Raw genomic sequence first — 15,073 nt, 5'->3', positions numbered from 1 at the left:
TCAACTACTTGGTTAACAAAAACATAACTTTCTGTTCCCAAGCAAACTCTCTTAGGTTTGCCAACATAAGCATGCATATGTTTCCCTAACAGATATTGATCAGTTACCTAAAATTCAACTCACAAACACAGAGAAAATCAACTTTCTAAATGTATTAAGCATACATATACATTTTTCCCAGTGTTTTTTCTGTAAACATGTGAAATGATACTGTTCTTCAAATCACAAAGAGATTCTTTAGGTTACTTTCTGCTTTGCCTGCAATCCAAATCTATTTATGTATGATAAAAAAATAAGTGAAATTGCTGTAATAGAGTTAAATTGCAAATTCTAAGTTATTTCTAGATGAAACATGAATGAAGACAGTGAATTACCTTCAAAATCTATCATAATCTACCTAGAATTGGATATAAAACAGATAACATTTTCACATTATAATTTGATGAATTAGCATTTAGTCACATAGTTATCACTGGTTACTTGGAAAATTATCTTTCGGCATGCTCCCATTCTTTCCAAAGCTCTCCATTTTTAGCAATGCAATTTTGTTTCCACTAAACAAAGGGCAAAATATGACCAAGTGTTGTCTGGTATTTGTCTGACCATATACTGCACATAGCTGACTTCTCTATGGATCATATTTCACTAAATACAGCTACCCGAAGGATCTATGCACACACACGCACACACGCACACACACACACACTTCAGGACTCTCTCTATAGGCATTGGTATATTGACTCCTGTCTAAACTAGTCCTTTCTTTTATTCAGCCAACATTTAGTGAATTGAGATGGGCCAAACCATGTGTCAAGCATTGGGGATCGAGAGACAAACATGATTCAGCTCAGGACCTCAGCAAGGAACTCTCAGTTGAGGTAGAGAATTAGAAATTTAAATAATTTTTTCAAAAAACAAAGTATTATGTAGTCATAAATAAAAGCACAAAGAACCATCAGAATCCATGAAGATGATCCCTCACCCATTCTGCAAATGAGAGTAGGGAGATGGCTCCATTTTGTGTCTTTCAAATGCAGTTGGAAGACAAAGACATATAAAGCGCTTAAAAGAATGAAGCATTTACCTTCTTGTTAGGAGACCCAGATTGAGGATCTGTGACTTAGCTTGCCCATGACGAAAAAACAATTCTTAAAACTAAGTTAATTCATGGATATTAAAAAAAAAAATACTATGCCCTTATTAGTAACCACTAAAAGTTTTTCTTTATCCTTGATACAGTGGTATAAGTCATACCCCTAAGATATATTCCTAAGGTGCAGTCAATGTATCGTAAAATAAGTGCCATAAAAGTGATGAATCTATGGCATATCTTGACTGTTAAAGGATTGTTTTCATTTTGGGAAAATGGTTCAGATTCCCTCATAGCTTTTACTATTGCTCTGAAAATTGGTTGAGTTTACCATGTCCCTTCCTTCTTGAAGACATTTTCAGTTTTAACCAGAAATGACTATTGTATACTTAATGAAAAAATCCTACTCATGAAAAACTAGAGATGAATGGCAACTAACATATAAAAAGATGATTAGTAATTAGGATAATTTTGTCAATTTTATCTCCAAATTACATCTTTAAAGCATTTCTCTCTATATTGCCTCCCTGCTTCTCTAACCTATCACTGTTCTACCTTGACAACTATAATAGTGTGGTAGTGATTCCTTTGTCCCTTTTATTTTGGGGTGTACATATACTATATTGTAAACTTTTAAAATAAACTTCTTCACTGGTGTTCTGACAAATATATTGGAAGAAACTCCAGCTCTGATTCCTTCTATGCATATGCACAGAGCACTGAAGAACACCACAAAGTATGTTCAAGGGAGCAGATCAACTGTGCCCACTGCCAGCATACAAAGAGACAATAAACAAAGGTGAAATACAGAGTGAGGTGAGCCAAGCATCCAAAATAATCACATTCTAGATCTCACTGAGCTCTGGATGTGTGCATTTCATATGCCTATTTTATGAGAGGCAGTCGGTTATTGTCAAAGGAGAACTAAAACAATTATTCAAGAACAAAGTGACCAATTCTAGACCTCCGATAAACTTCGAGGATACACGTCAATGTTCTCATCTGTTATCCCTCATCCACCCCTTACCAGAGCTGCTGCAGTGGGAGGGGTCAACAGGTCTTCCGTTTTTATCAGAGCAGGCTATCGCTCGAAAGCGCACGCCTTCTCCACATTCTTTGGTGTCTCCTTGCACCCACAATCCTCGCTGGAGCTCCTTTTTGCCTTCTGGAAGAATGCAATCTGACCAGTTTCCGTAAGGTTGGGATAGAAATTCATCACAAGGACACTGTTCCGTTTCAACTAGAGGGTAAAGGTCCGCATCCTGGCATTTCTCCTTCTTTCTGCTTTTCCCTGTTTCAGCAAGACATATTGATATATTAATTTCACATCTGCTGTTTTGATAAGTCACTCAAATTATTTGTATTATAGGCTCTTAGAACATTAAATCTTAAATAAAATAAAATATTTTATTTTCCCTTTTTTGTCATGGAAGTAAATCTCAGGAAAATGGAAGCATCTCTCAGGGCAACTGTGAAATTTGAGTAAACTTTAAAAAATAGTTTTATGATGGATAGTAGTGCAAAATACTTAGGAAATGTTTGCTACAGTGGCTCATGTACTAGAAAGTTCTTACTAACTTAATAGTATTTTTCCCTACAATTTGCCAATGAAAATAAAATTACCTTGATTCTATTCTCCTTGAAATTATCATTTGCCAGGGAAGCCAACAAAGTGGTCTCTAAGTACCTTAGTGTTTTTTCCCCAAATAACTTTTTAAAAACAATTTGTTTATTCCAGAAACAAAGTGACATCCTCCTATACAATGATACTACATGAGAACGGAGGTTACATGCAATGTAGTGGACAAAACTGAACTCATTTTGGTCCCTGCTATCAGGTAGCTCACAATTGTTAAAACAAACAATGAACTGAAATAAGTGCTCAAATCCTGTTGGATAATTTAATCCAAGAGAAAGCTTTCACTACTGTTTTGAGAGACGCTTTTAACGTTAAGTAGTCTAGAATGTGACTTTACCTTACCAAATGACTTGATGGAATGTTTAGCTGCGATCCCAACTTTAAGTTATTATATGACTCATTTTTTACAGCTGTGAATACTGGATTCATGTTTTGTGGATTCCAATCCATCTATAACTTGATTCAGCTTTGCTGCAATGTACTTCCTATAGGTTACTAAGGATATTCTTAGATCTGACAATTCCATTTTTTATTTCCTCAACTGAATGTCATTAGCTAGATTTCTGTCTGGCAATAAAAAAAAAGTAGGAATTTCATTGGTCTATATCTAGTCTTTAGGCTGTTTTGAAAATGCTTGATATAAGCTGACACATGGACTAACTTTTCATTGTTAGATGATTTGGATCACACACAATTCTATAATTGTTGTCACCTGGATGATGGGCTCTAGGGTCTGTCATGACACTTATGGCCACACAAATAAGAAGGATTCCTGTAGAACCAGAAATGGTCTGGCACTAGCTTAAGAGGTGTCTCTGTTACTCTGGAAGTATTCACTTGCCTCTACCCTTGCCGTCCTCACAGCCATGAGAATTTACTGGTTGAGAGATATATTAAAAGGTGTTAACTCCTTCCTATCAGCACTTAATATGCTCCAGTTTCTAGCTCTTCCCAGCCAAACTTCCCTAAAGTACAGTTGGAATTCCCTGTTTCCATCTTTTTAATTTCCACTCTCTTCTCAATCTACTTTAGAATCTGAGCCTACCAATTTTTTGAAATAATTCCTGCCAAACTAATAAAATAAACAAACAAATGGAAGCAGGAATATCTCTTATTCTTCATCCTTCACACTCTACTGCTCAGCAATAGTTCAGTGTTGACCACACCCTCATTCTTGAAGTACCCTTTCCAATTTACATGAAGTCATTCTCTTTTTGTCCCTCATCCTCACTTCACAATGCTGCCATCTCTTTCACCATGTCTGGCTGTCTATATATTTATCATCCATTGTTCTTTCCTTCCTCCCTCCCTTGCCCCTCTATCCCTCTCTCCTTCCCTTCTGCCCTTCCTCTTTCTCTCTTTCTTTCCTGAGTTATTTTATCTCTGCCTTTTCTTAAGTAGATGGGGTTCCTCAAAGTACTGCCTGAGGTTCTTTTCTCTTCTGATCTTACATTTTACCCACACCAAAAGTTTAAGTTCCCATCTATATCTCTTAAATCCCAAATTATTATTTTCAGCCAGGATCTTTCATCCAAACTTCTGAGCCACAGACTGAAAATACATACCTAAAAAACAAGCAAATTTAATCTGTTAAGGATACAAATTCATTCTCTTTGAATCAATGAAAAGAAAGATCATAATTTTTCTTTTTCCTCTTTCTATCACATCTCCTACATCTAATTAATGACAAACATCTATCATTTCAACTGCCTAAATATCTCTTGATCTAGTCAATTTGTTTCCATTCCCACTGATACTACCTATATTTAGTTTGCCAGATTGAAAGGATTTATGTACCCTAGAAAAACCAGTCTTGTAGGAGCAGCAGTTTCTTCTAATCCCTATCCAGCACTATAGGCCGGAAACTTGATTAGATCATCTCCATGGCGATGTGACTCAATCAATTGTGGATATTAAACTTGATTAGATGGAGACACGTCTCCACCCATTCTATGTGGGTCTTGATTAGTTTACTGGAATCCTATAAAAGAGGAGACATTTTGGAGAGAGTGCCTTTTGAGAATGATGAGAGAGCCACAGCAGTGCCGAGCAGAGCCACAAAGAGGCCAAAAGAACCACTGAGTCCACCAGGCAGCAACCTTTGGAAATTCTGAGAGAGCAGAGAAGGACAACAGAATGATGTTGTCAAAGTAAGAGGCTGGGAGATGAAACTAGCAGGTGATGCCATGTTCGCCATGTGTCTTTCCAGATGAGAGAGAAACCCTGATCGTGTTCGCCATGTGCCTTTCCACTTGAGAGAGAAACCCTGAAGATTTCTTCAGATTCACTGGCCTTCTTGAATCAAGGTATCATTCCATGAATGCCTTAGATTAGATATTTCTATAGACTTGCTTTAATTGGGACATTTTCATGGCCTTAGAACTATAAACTTGTAACTTATTAAATTCCCCTTTTTAAAAAAGCCATTCCATTTCTGATATATTGCATTCTGACAGCTAGCAAACTAGCACATTTAGCTCTCCCCACCTCTCAATCTCCAGCCTATATTACTACCATAGCTTCCTCTAAGATATTGTTACCACAATATCTGTTTCCAAACTTGCTGTCAGAGCCAGCTTTCAAAGGTATAAACCAGATCACATCCTTTACTACTTAAAACTCTGGTGATATCCCATAGCATGAAGTTCAGACTCCTTACCATGGTTCTCAAAGCTCCATGGGATCTGAGCCTTTAGTATCTGGTTCTGCCTACATTGCACCATTCTGTCTCTGGCACATTACAATCCAGCCATACTGTGCATCTTTCAGTTCCTAGAAATTTTTTGGTTCACTTCTTAGCCTTTGCATGGGGCTATTTCAGAAATTTTCACCAGTTCCACCCTCCTTTTAAAGCTTTTTTTAATGCCTATTTATCCTTCAGGTCCAAGCTAATAGAGCACTCCCTCCTGAGAGCCTTCCTGGAACCAACTTTCCTATATCCCAAGACTGGAAAAGGTGCTTTTCTTCTGGACTTGCATGGTAGGCAGCATCCTGGCTTTCCAAGGATGCCTATATGCTGATCCCTAAAACCTGTGAATATGCTATTTGTATGCAAAATAGACTTTTCAGATATGATTAAGGTTATACTCTCTGAGATGGAGAGATTAATCAAGATTATCCACTTGTATCCAACCTAATCACATGGGTACTTAAAATCAGAGAAACTTTACAGGCTTAATAAAGCGTTAGAGTGAGCTATGACTATGGAAGACTGGTCAGAGATGCAACATTGCTGGCTTTAAAGATGGAGGAAAGAAGCCATAAGCCAATGAATGCAGATGGTCTCGAAAAGCTTCAAAGGGCAAAACAAACAAACAAACACATTTTCCCTAGGGACTCCAAAAAGGAATGCAGTACTCCTGCATCCTGATTTTAAGAGTGAGACCCTTGTCAGAATTTTGACTAATATAACTGTAAGGTAATAAATTTGTGCTGTTTTAAGCTACCTAGTGTGTGGTAATTTGTCACAGCAGCAAGAGGAACCTAATACTGTACTCTGTACACCACCTATTGTAGCAGATACTGCCCTGCATGGTAATCGTCCATAGCAAAAATCTATCCACATCTCCCGTTAGACTGCAAACTTAGATAAGTTAGGATGTGGTTTATTACCTTCTGGTATTATCAATGGGTAATTCGTGGGTTAGAGTTTGCAGGAAAATGTACAAGAGATCTTTAATATTTACATAAAGCACATTTGAAAACGTCAAATTCTTTAAACTTTGAACAATTCACAACACAAACTATCCTGGTTGTAAAATGAAAAAAATATCCTAGAATTTTCAATATTTTCTCTTTTTCTTTACACATTCAAAATATTATTAGCAGACCTTCCAGAAAAAGAAAAGAAAAAAAAAAACTGACCACCAATTTAAAACTTTCTTTCCCTTTAACAGAAATCTCTCTCACTTCAAACATATAGACAGGAGTCATTAGGATGTGGGTTCTCGAAGCATTATGAATGTGCACCCAACAAAACTTTGCTAATTTGCCCTCTGAACTTGAATATAGTCAGTACTACACATTTTATCCCATTCTATTGTTTCTCACTAAAAATGTCCTTTATTTTAGAAACAATGTTGCAAAAAATGATATAAGCCTGGATTTCTGTAGATGAGGGAGCACATGATATCTGTGTTTGAGATTTTATTTTTAACCTTCACTTGGAAATAGCCTTCACCTTCCAGTTTGTGGGTAGAAATACTATTGAAGGCTCTAGTTGATTAAGGAAATATATTAGGATGAGTTAAATTTAAATCCTAATCTTGAGAGCAGTGCACGCAAACAAAAGGGCCTTGAAACCAGAGAATTAATACTTCAATTGCTCATGAGAGCTAATGCGCTTAATCTTTCAGGGACGTCAATGCTAATTTTATTAGGTCAATGATTATTTTTGATATTTTTCCTTTGGTCCTCCATTTCCTGAATTAAGTTTTCTACATCTAAAAATATACATACAGTAAAGCGAAGTTCTGGTATATTCTTCTAGACAAATAGTGAAATATAATACTGCATCAATTATGTATACTGCAAGCAAAAAAACAAACACAAAACCTGCTCCAGGACCTGATTTAAACCATTCATTCCTTCAATCGCCTTTAAATTTTGGAGATCTAAATGAAAACAATAATTGATTATATACCATAAAAACTATGTATATGTGCTTTGATTTTTGCCTTAGACAACTAAAATTTGAAAATATCAAACTGCTCACAAGGTAATAGCAAAAGACAGTGATATAGGTTAGATGTTCTTTCCAAAGCAATGACTGTTGGCTTTCAAGCTTGCTCAGATGTTGGCATGGCAGAACACCAAGAACTCTGTCATTAATTACTCAAAGAAAGACTGACATTTCTATGACTGTAAAGCTTATAAAAGTATGTGGAGAGGAACTTTGTCACTATAAAATGGTTCACCTTTCAATCATTCCACAAATATTAGTGGAGCATATACTGCATGCTCGGTATTGTTCTAGGTACTGAGGATACCATCATGGGTAGATGGGGAACCTGACAAGTCTTCCGGTCTTCCTAGAGCTGACTTTCTAGATGGGAGGTTCAGCAGTTCACAACTCTCTGAGATCAAGACATAAAAGGTATGCCCTACCTGTGAGCTGCCGCCGTCTACTCCGGGTTGATTCACAGTTCTTTGAGCAGGGTGTGAACTTGGACCAGGCAGTGAAGGAGCAGTCATCGCGACATGGAACCCTGCATTCTTGCACAAGGTGAGGTATGCCATTTGTCTGCTTGAGGCATTCTGTCATTTCTGCTGGCTGATTATCATCTGAGACACATGAGACAGCTAAAAAGAACACGGATTCTTTCGTCATTATTTTGATTAAATCAACCAGGTGCTGTTTTGTTTTGTTTTTAGCAAAATAGCTAAAAAATTTTTCAACCTAATGCTTGAAAATTTGGGTATTACTATGATTGTACAAGGTATTCAACATAGCTAACCTTACTTCTTTCTGGAAATTAAAATGTATTATTGCCACTGAATTTGTGTGAGAATTTAATTGGTTTCATTATTAATCCAAACCCTGCGTTGACAGCAACCAGAACAATTTGAAGTAATTTGTTACTTGTCCTGTTCGTAAGCATCTAACCTCTAGGGATGATATAAAACTAGGAAAGAGAATTTGTAAGAGAGAGTAATATGGGGATCAGAAAAAAAAATTAAAAAAGTAATTCACAAATCATCTGAACTTTTCCTGGAGGTGATTTTTGTTTGTTTCTTGTTTAAATGGCACCTATGGAAGTGTTCCTGTTTTCACTTTACTGTCAGTATTCAAGAAGGAATTTCTGTTATATAGAAGTCATTTTTCACCTTTTAATATGTAAGAATCAGTTAAAAATGTTAAACCATTTTTTTTTCAAACACAGGCATACTCTATCCAGACAATTCCCATTACAAACATCCTTCCAATTGCAAGTGACTCTCCAAAGTTTCTCTCACATAGTTTCTCAACTAGAATGTCCCTAGTCACACTATAAAATTAACTAATAACCTTGAGTAACATATTTGTGAAATTATTAATTTTATTTGATTCTTCAGACTGTCATTTATTTTATTCAATCAGGAATGCATGACACTTTTGAGCATCTTTTAATCACCCTGATTAATTATGGACTCTTAAGGACATATCCTATGCCAGCAGTTCTCAACCTTCGTACTGCTGACATTTCAGATTGCATGATTTTGTCTGTTTGTGTTTGAGGGTCTATCTCGAACAGCATGCCTGGCCCCTATCTATTTGAAGCTGAGGAGCACCATTTCCCAGTTGTGACAATCAAAAATTGCTGAAGGTCCCCTGGGGAGTATAAGTACCTCCAGTTGAGAACTATTGCTGTAGACTGATTCCTAACCATGGATGTCTATGAGAGTACACAATTTCCATCACATCACTCCAGACTACTGTATTGCATCTCTGGGGAGAAATCCATGGATAGTTGTCTTTAAGTGTTCCAGGTGGTTCTGATCCAGCAAGACCACTGACCACATTTGGCATGGTACCTTAGCACATGGCGTGTGTTAATGGACATTTGCTGAGTTTATTGCCCTAAAGAATCAAAAGCTTAGGGTCATTTTCATTACAGCTCTTTAAAATTTATCATGTTCCAGGAAATGAAGAGACCACAGCTTAGGGTCAATATTAACAACCTTTTATAAAAACATCTCTAATATATGGTTAGTATACATATGGCTTCTTTTCAGTTGCCTATTAATTTATATTCTGAATTTCTTTCTTTAATTTGAGCATAACAGAGAACAAGTCCATCTGAAACCATGCATCTGTTTCTTTCAGAAGTGGTGAAAGCCAAACCCATTTACTGCTTTAGGACTGAGGAATTAGCTAAGACAGCAATGAATGCGCACACAACCCTTCCCAGTTTGTACATCTGCCTTATGGCAGGTGGAGCTATTTATTCAATTTGATTTTTTTTTTTTTTTGCTTGGGATTTTGTTTTTGTTTATCCACATCTGGGATGAAATCCATCATACAACAAGCCAACATCACCTGCATCTCCTTTGTTGGGAATATTACAGCCATTAATGATGAATACAGCAAGATACTTTATCTTAAGCAGAGTAGAAGCAAATGTTATTTGAATTGCATGCATAGATAATCAATTTGGAGCCAATTCAGAGGATTTTTATCTTGCCAACTTAATCTTTTCCAAGATAACAATGTGCTGAATAACACTGAAGAGGAGTCTTATAACACTTTTTAAAGCATTGCTATTTGAAATGTAAACCTCTATATGTATACAAATGAGAATTTTTTTTTGCAAATACATTATTTTAAAGTATTTTTATTTTCTATCATTTCTTTTGAAGAAGTCTAGAAATTGAAGGCTATGAGGAATACAAAATGATATTCCAAAGCTTTACAAGCCATTTATGTAAATTAGAATACTCTGGATTTATGAAATTCTATATTGTAAACTTGAGCTCTTTTGCATTAATAAAGAAAAGTACAAGCAAGTAAGAAAGAAGAGCTGCAGCATATGATGGAAATCATAGACACTGCAGGCAAACAGCATGAGTACAAAGTCCAACTCAAAACACATGGGAGTTTTGTGAATTGGGATAGGCTATTTAAATCTTTTATGCTTTGGCTCTTCATCTTTAAAATGGGTATAATTAAGAGCACCTATGTGAAGGAGGTGTGAGAATTCTCAAAACATTGTGTGATATGCCAATGGCTCAATACAAGCTATCAGTTATTATGATCCTTTATACTTGTTTTTTAAATACATGCAGGGTAATGGATTTCCAAGCAGCTATTTATGTAAACACTCCCATTCTCCATGCCACATACGTTCTCCTTGGTCATCCTCAGAATCTGAAGGATAAAGGTGAGGAGGAAGCCATGGCTGACTCTTCACCTGATGCTGATGCTATGTTTATAATCACCATTAATAACCCCAAGGATCAAATATGCCCTAAATACATTTACTGCATTAAAAGGGTAGTGTGGAGCAAATAAAATCTATCATTCTGAAGGCTTTGGTGCAGTCTAGTCTAATAGAGACATTAGAGAGCTCTATGAGCAACAGAACACATGCAAAGATGTGCCATGAAGCTAGCCATCAGCTACGTGAGCCTAATGACTGCTGCTCTGTGTTCCCACCACCGTGGACTGGTGACCAAGGGTAAGTCACCGCTGACATGCGACAGATCATGTGATAATTAATTTAGGTCAAGAATAATGGTTTTCAGATTTCTTCAGGTTCAGGATTCTTATATTTTTTCAAGTATGAAAAGTTAAATAAAACAATTTCCATCTTGGGAGTATTCTGTTATAAAAGAAATGATTTAATTAATAAGCACTTATTGAATGACTATGTTGAATTACCCTAGAGGACAGGAAAATACTATAGAAACAGCAAGCAAGAATCCTGCAGTTCTGGAAAACCAGCAAAGGAAACAAAACATTTACATAAGAGAAATGAAAAGAGAAACATTTTAAAGCAAATGAGGTTATCCAAGAGCCAGAGGTTCAACCTAATTCAGAGGTCCCTTCCATTGTATAACTCAGGGGCAGAGGATATTTTTAAAATACATTAATCCTTTATAACCCACAATAGAGTTCTGTAACCAACATAAAGGGTATATAGTCTCCTTACATCAGAGAACGTGGTACAGTATACAAACAAAATTTTGGTGTCAAACACAACTAAGGACAGGTCTCCATTTATGTACTGTTATCTTGCCAAGTTATGTAAACTCTCCTAAGGCTCAATTAATTACTTATCCATAAAATGGGAAAAATACTAATACATCACCGGATTTTTTTGAGTATTAAATAGATTGAAGATGAAGTACTTAGCACAGGACCAAGCATGCATAATATATTAGCAGAACTGCTGTGATAATCACCTGTTATAAAGAAGAATGCTGTTGGAAACGGAGTGTAAGAAAGAAGAGCCTGTCTCAGTTCTTGCTTCAGGAAGAACTTTCTAAATATCACCAAACCCTCTAGAATACTAAGAAGTACAATGAGACGTGAGCCTCGCTTCAATTGCAGTGTTGAGGTCAGCAGGCTCTTCCAAAGACTACACTGCCTCTCTGAAGGATAGCCATCTGTTGTATTTCCAAGTGCTACTTTATGAATTCTGTGTACTGTCCACAAAAACGAGTCTTATATGCTAACCTACAAGAGTGGAATCCAAGGAAAAGTCAGAGACTGAAAATTAGGACCTGATGGCAATTCTTTCCAAGAAGAATGAAGATTAACAAACAATTTATAAGAGGAGAATAAAAATTTGCACAGAAGCATTCTGGCCATATTTTCTTCTTTACAACTCAGTTACTGAGGTTGAGAAACAGGTACCATGCCCCTCTCTGCTAAAGCTGAACTCATGAGGATTTAACATCTGAGTAAGATATGGGGGCATGTGTCAAAGCTTTTCTGACTGTTAAAATAATATGGGCTTCATTAGAAGAGGAATGGACATAAGACACAGGAAGTGGCTTCTGCTCTAAGATGAGGAATAAACTGTATGAAGGTCACTCTCTCTCCTTGCACCAGATCTTGCAAACAGTCCTAGACCATTACTACCCATATCTTCTGACCTAATAGACCTTACTGAGCTTCATCCATCCACTGATCCTGTCACAAAGCATATATAAGCTGCTGTGTATGGTTATATATGTCATGTGTGTGTGTGAGTGCACAGAAACCGGTAATACCAATACAAAAATGAATAACCTGTCTTCTAGGATGCAATCGTGATAGCAGTAATAGACAGGCAAACAGATGATAATAGCATAATATTATAGGTTCCCTGGTGGTGACAGCCCATGGAAAAACATGGCATAGATGGGAAAAGTATGTACTTAAATCTTGACTATCAGGGATGTGTAATAAGCAGATAGGCAAAAATAAGCCACTAGAGAGAATGTATCTATCAGATGCCTGCCATTCAGTTGAACTCGGGAGTCTTGGGTCTTTGAGATCATAGCAAATCACTCACAGCCCACAATCTAGGCAAAAATATTTCTCTTTTGCTACTTTTTCTTTTCAGGATCTCCATCTTCATCATTTCTAGCCACAAATGTGCTAGCTGACGACTGTGTTGGTTCTCTGGGAGAAAATGGCACCTTCTTTAAGCAGATCAACAAAGAATTTCATGTATGAAATGTGCATACATATGCTGTATCACAGGGAGAGTTATTTTCCATAAAGAAAGGGTGGGAATATTTACTTCAGATCCTTCCTATCATATATTTTTATCTAGACTGTGGCAGGTAGATGCTTAATTTTATTCCAGTGATTGGACTTGGAATAAGAGTGTCTTTAATTTGGGAAAAACTCTACTCCCAGATAATATTATTCCAAGTAACTCCAGAAGGACCCTACTTTTGGAATCAGTTGTCTTATGACAACTGTGAAGAAAGCACTCAGTGATGTTATCTGGACCTGCCAGGCCTCCTTCTGACACAATGGAGAAGTAGGTGTCTGAGCCAAGTCACAAAGACAAGGGCTGTCAGATAAGAGCAGTCTCATGGCAAGCGGGTGTGGTAGGGCGACCTGGGATATTATAAAACTCTCCTTGATGCCTGAGGTTACATGTTCCTATTCACAGTGCCCAGCAATGGACATAACACATAGAATTGAGTCCAATTCTTCCTCTTTCTCTTATTTACTCTACAGTATGAGCCTTGGTAGACAGGTACCAAAAAGGGGAAGTTGAGTAGGAAGAAATGTTACAAATTGCTTTGCCCAATTCTCTGATTCTTTTAAATGCCTTCAACATGGAAAAGAATACCCTGACAAGAAATGTAAAATTATCTGAGAATTTAGCAAAAAAAAATAAAGCGAGGACCTGTTGGAATTTTCAGCCGGTCTAAAGTTATTTTTTAGTAGTGACCAAAATCAGCAGAATTTAATTAGCTATTACTAAATGGTTGGTCTTTCTTCCCCATTGCCTGTAAAGTCAGATGTGCTGTGATAAGTTTTTCTTACTTTCAATTATGATACGAGGAGGGGAGGGGTTACTGGCCTTATGATAACGATGCTCTTCTATGGGAGACTAAATGAGAGATGGAAGCTGCTACTTCAGATTTGTCGATGCTCATTACCTTCACCAAGGACACTCAAATTACTTTCCTGAAGTTGCTTCTGACCAGAGTTCAACTCTAATAGATGAAGAAAAAAGGTGGAATGAATTTATTTCAGGAGGTCATGATTTTCAGGAAATGGGGGTGATGTACTAGAAAACTAGAAGAGCTGTGAGCTTACTGCCCTGCAATAGTGAACTGCTTCAGTTCAGGCCCATAATTCAATTTTCACACACATCAAGGAACAGCGGGTATGGATAGCAACTTCACAGCTCAACAAACATGTGTGCCCTGTGTTCTGGATGTCAGACTGCACCAAAGGCCCCAGATGCAGATAAGCATCCCCCATGGAAACAAAATTTCAATACACTCAGGTGCTGCAAGAGAACATGCTGGGTCTCAACCACTGTGCAGTTCGAGAAGCCTTCCTGGAAGGAATGGCACATGATGGATTCAAAGTAGGAAGGATCCAGTGGAAACAGCATGAAGTTGTCCAGGAGCTTGGGAAACCATGACACAGGTGCAGAGGTTGAATTCATGTGATAGGCTGGCTTCCCACACTTGCTAGTCATACCAGAGGACTCTATATCCCCCCTTTGGTAAGACCTGTAGCACTTATTATCTTTTGAGCATCTGGACAGCAAGGTCACTAATTTAATGACCAGGCCACTCCTAAGACACTTGTAGTGTAAGAGTACAAGAGCAGGTCATGTATCACCAACCACAAGGTTTTTAAGTGGTCATTTAAACTAACAAGTGTCATAAAATCAGTTCTATTCTCCTACCTTAACATAAATATATGCATGCTACATTGAAAAGCCAGGTTCTTATATTGAATTCTAGGAAAACTTGGAGTTTCAAACAGTTAAGCCCAGCGATAGTCAGTCCCAGCCCTAGGAAGGAACACAGAGGGAAGAAGTCTGGAGCAGGCTCCTCTTAGGAACAGAGGCCAGGGCAGGGCACCTCTTGCTGAGTCTAAGGGCAGAACTGCTTCCAATTATTTAATTATGGACTGATGTAATCTTCTTTAAGAGCTTGCATCCTGCTAGGTAATCAGGAAATGTAAAAATGCCAATTAATGTTCTCAGTTTCGGCCATTTAATGAGTTTCCCTTCTGGTTTAACAGTTCTTTTCAGGTAAATGTGCAATCTTAGTGCTTCAACCACTTCTCCTGCTCTTCCCCAAAATGGCTTCTGAGTACATGTGGCAGCCAAATTTGGATCTGCCTGACAGTCCTTCCAAAGCAATCTGGGGCTCTGCCTGCCTCTACAACAACA

General features: G+C 37.4%; 1 protein-coding gene across 1 annotated transcript in view; it reads right to left on the bottom strand.

The window, feature by feature from the left end:
* THSD7B (thrombospondin type 1 domain containing 7B) overlaps nucleotides 1-15,073 on the bottom strand; it is a 535,886-nt gene that overhangs the window by 239,473 nt on the left and 281,340 nt on the right. The window contains exons 11-12 of the mRNA XM_077151771.1: nucleotides 7,836-8,030; nucleotides 2,118-2,381 (exon numbers count right to left, since the gene is read on the bottom strand). Coding sequence (XP_077007886.1) covers nucleotides 2,118-2,381; nucleotides 7,836-8,030 — 459 coding nt within the window. The remainder of the gene's footprint in view (nucleotides 1-2,117; nucleotides 2,382-7,835; nucleotides 8,031-15,073) is intronic.

The sequence above is a fragment of the Tamandua tetradactyla genome, chromosome 3 (genome assembly GCF_023851605.1).
Source record: "Tamandua tetradactyla isolate mTamTet1 chromosome 3, mTamTet1.pri, whole genome shotgun sequence".
NCBI classification, from domain to species: domain Eukaryota; kingdom Metazoa; phylum Chordata; class Mammalia; order Pilosa; family Myrmecophagidae; genus Tamandua; species Tamandua tetradactyla.
Note: the sequence above shows the minus strand (reverse complement) of the source record. Positions and strands in the feature narration are given on the sequence as shown.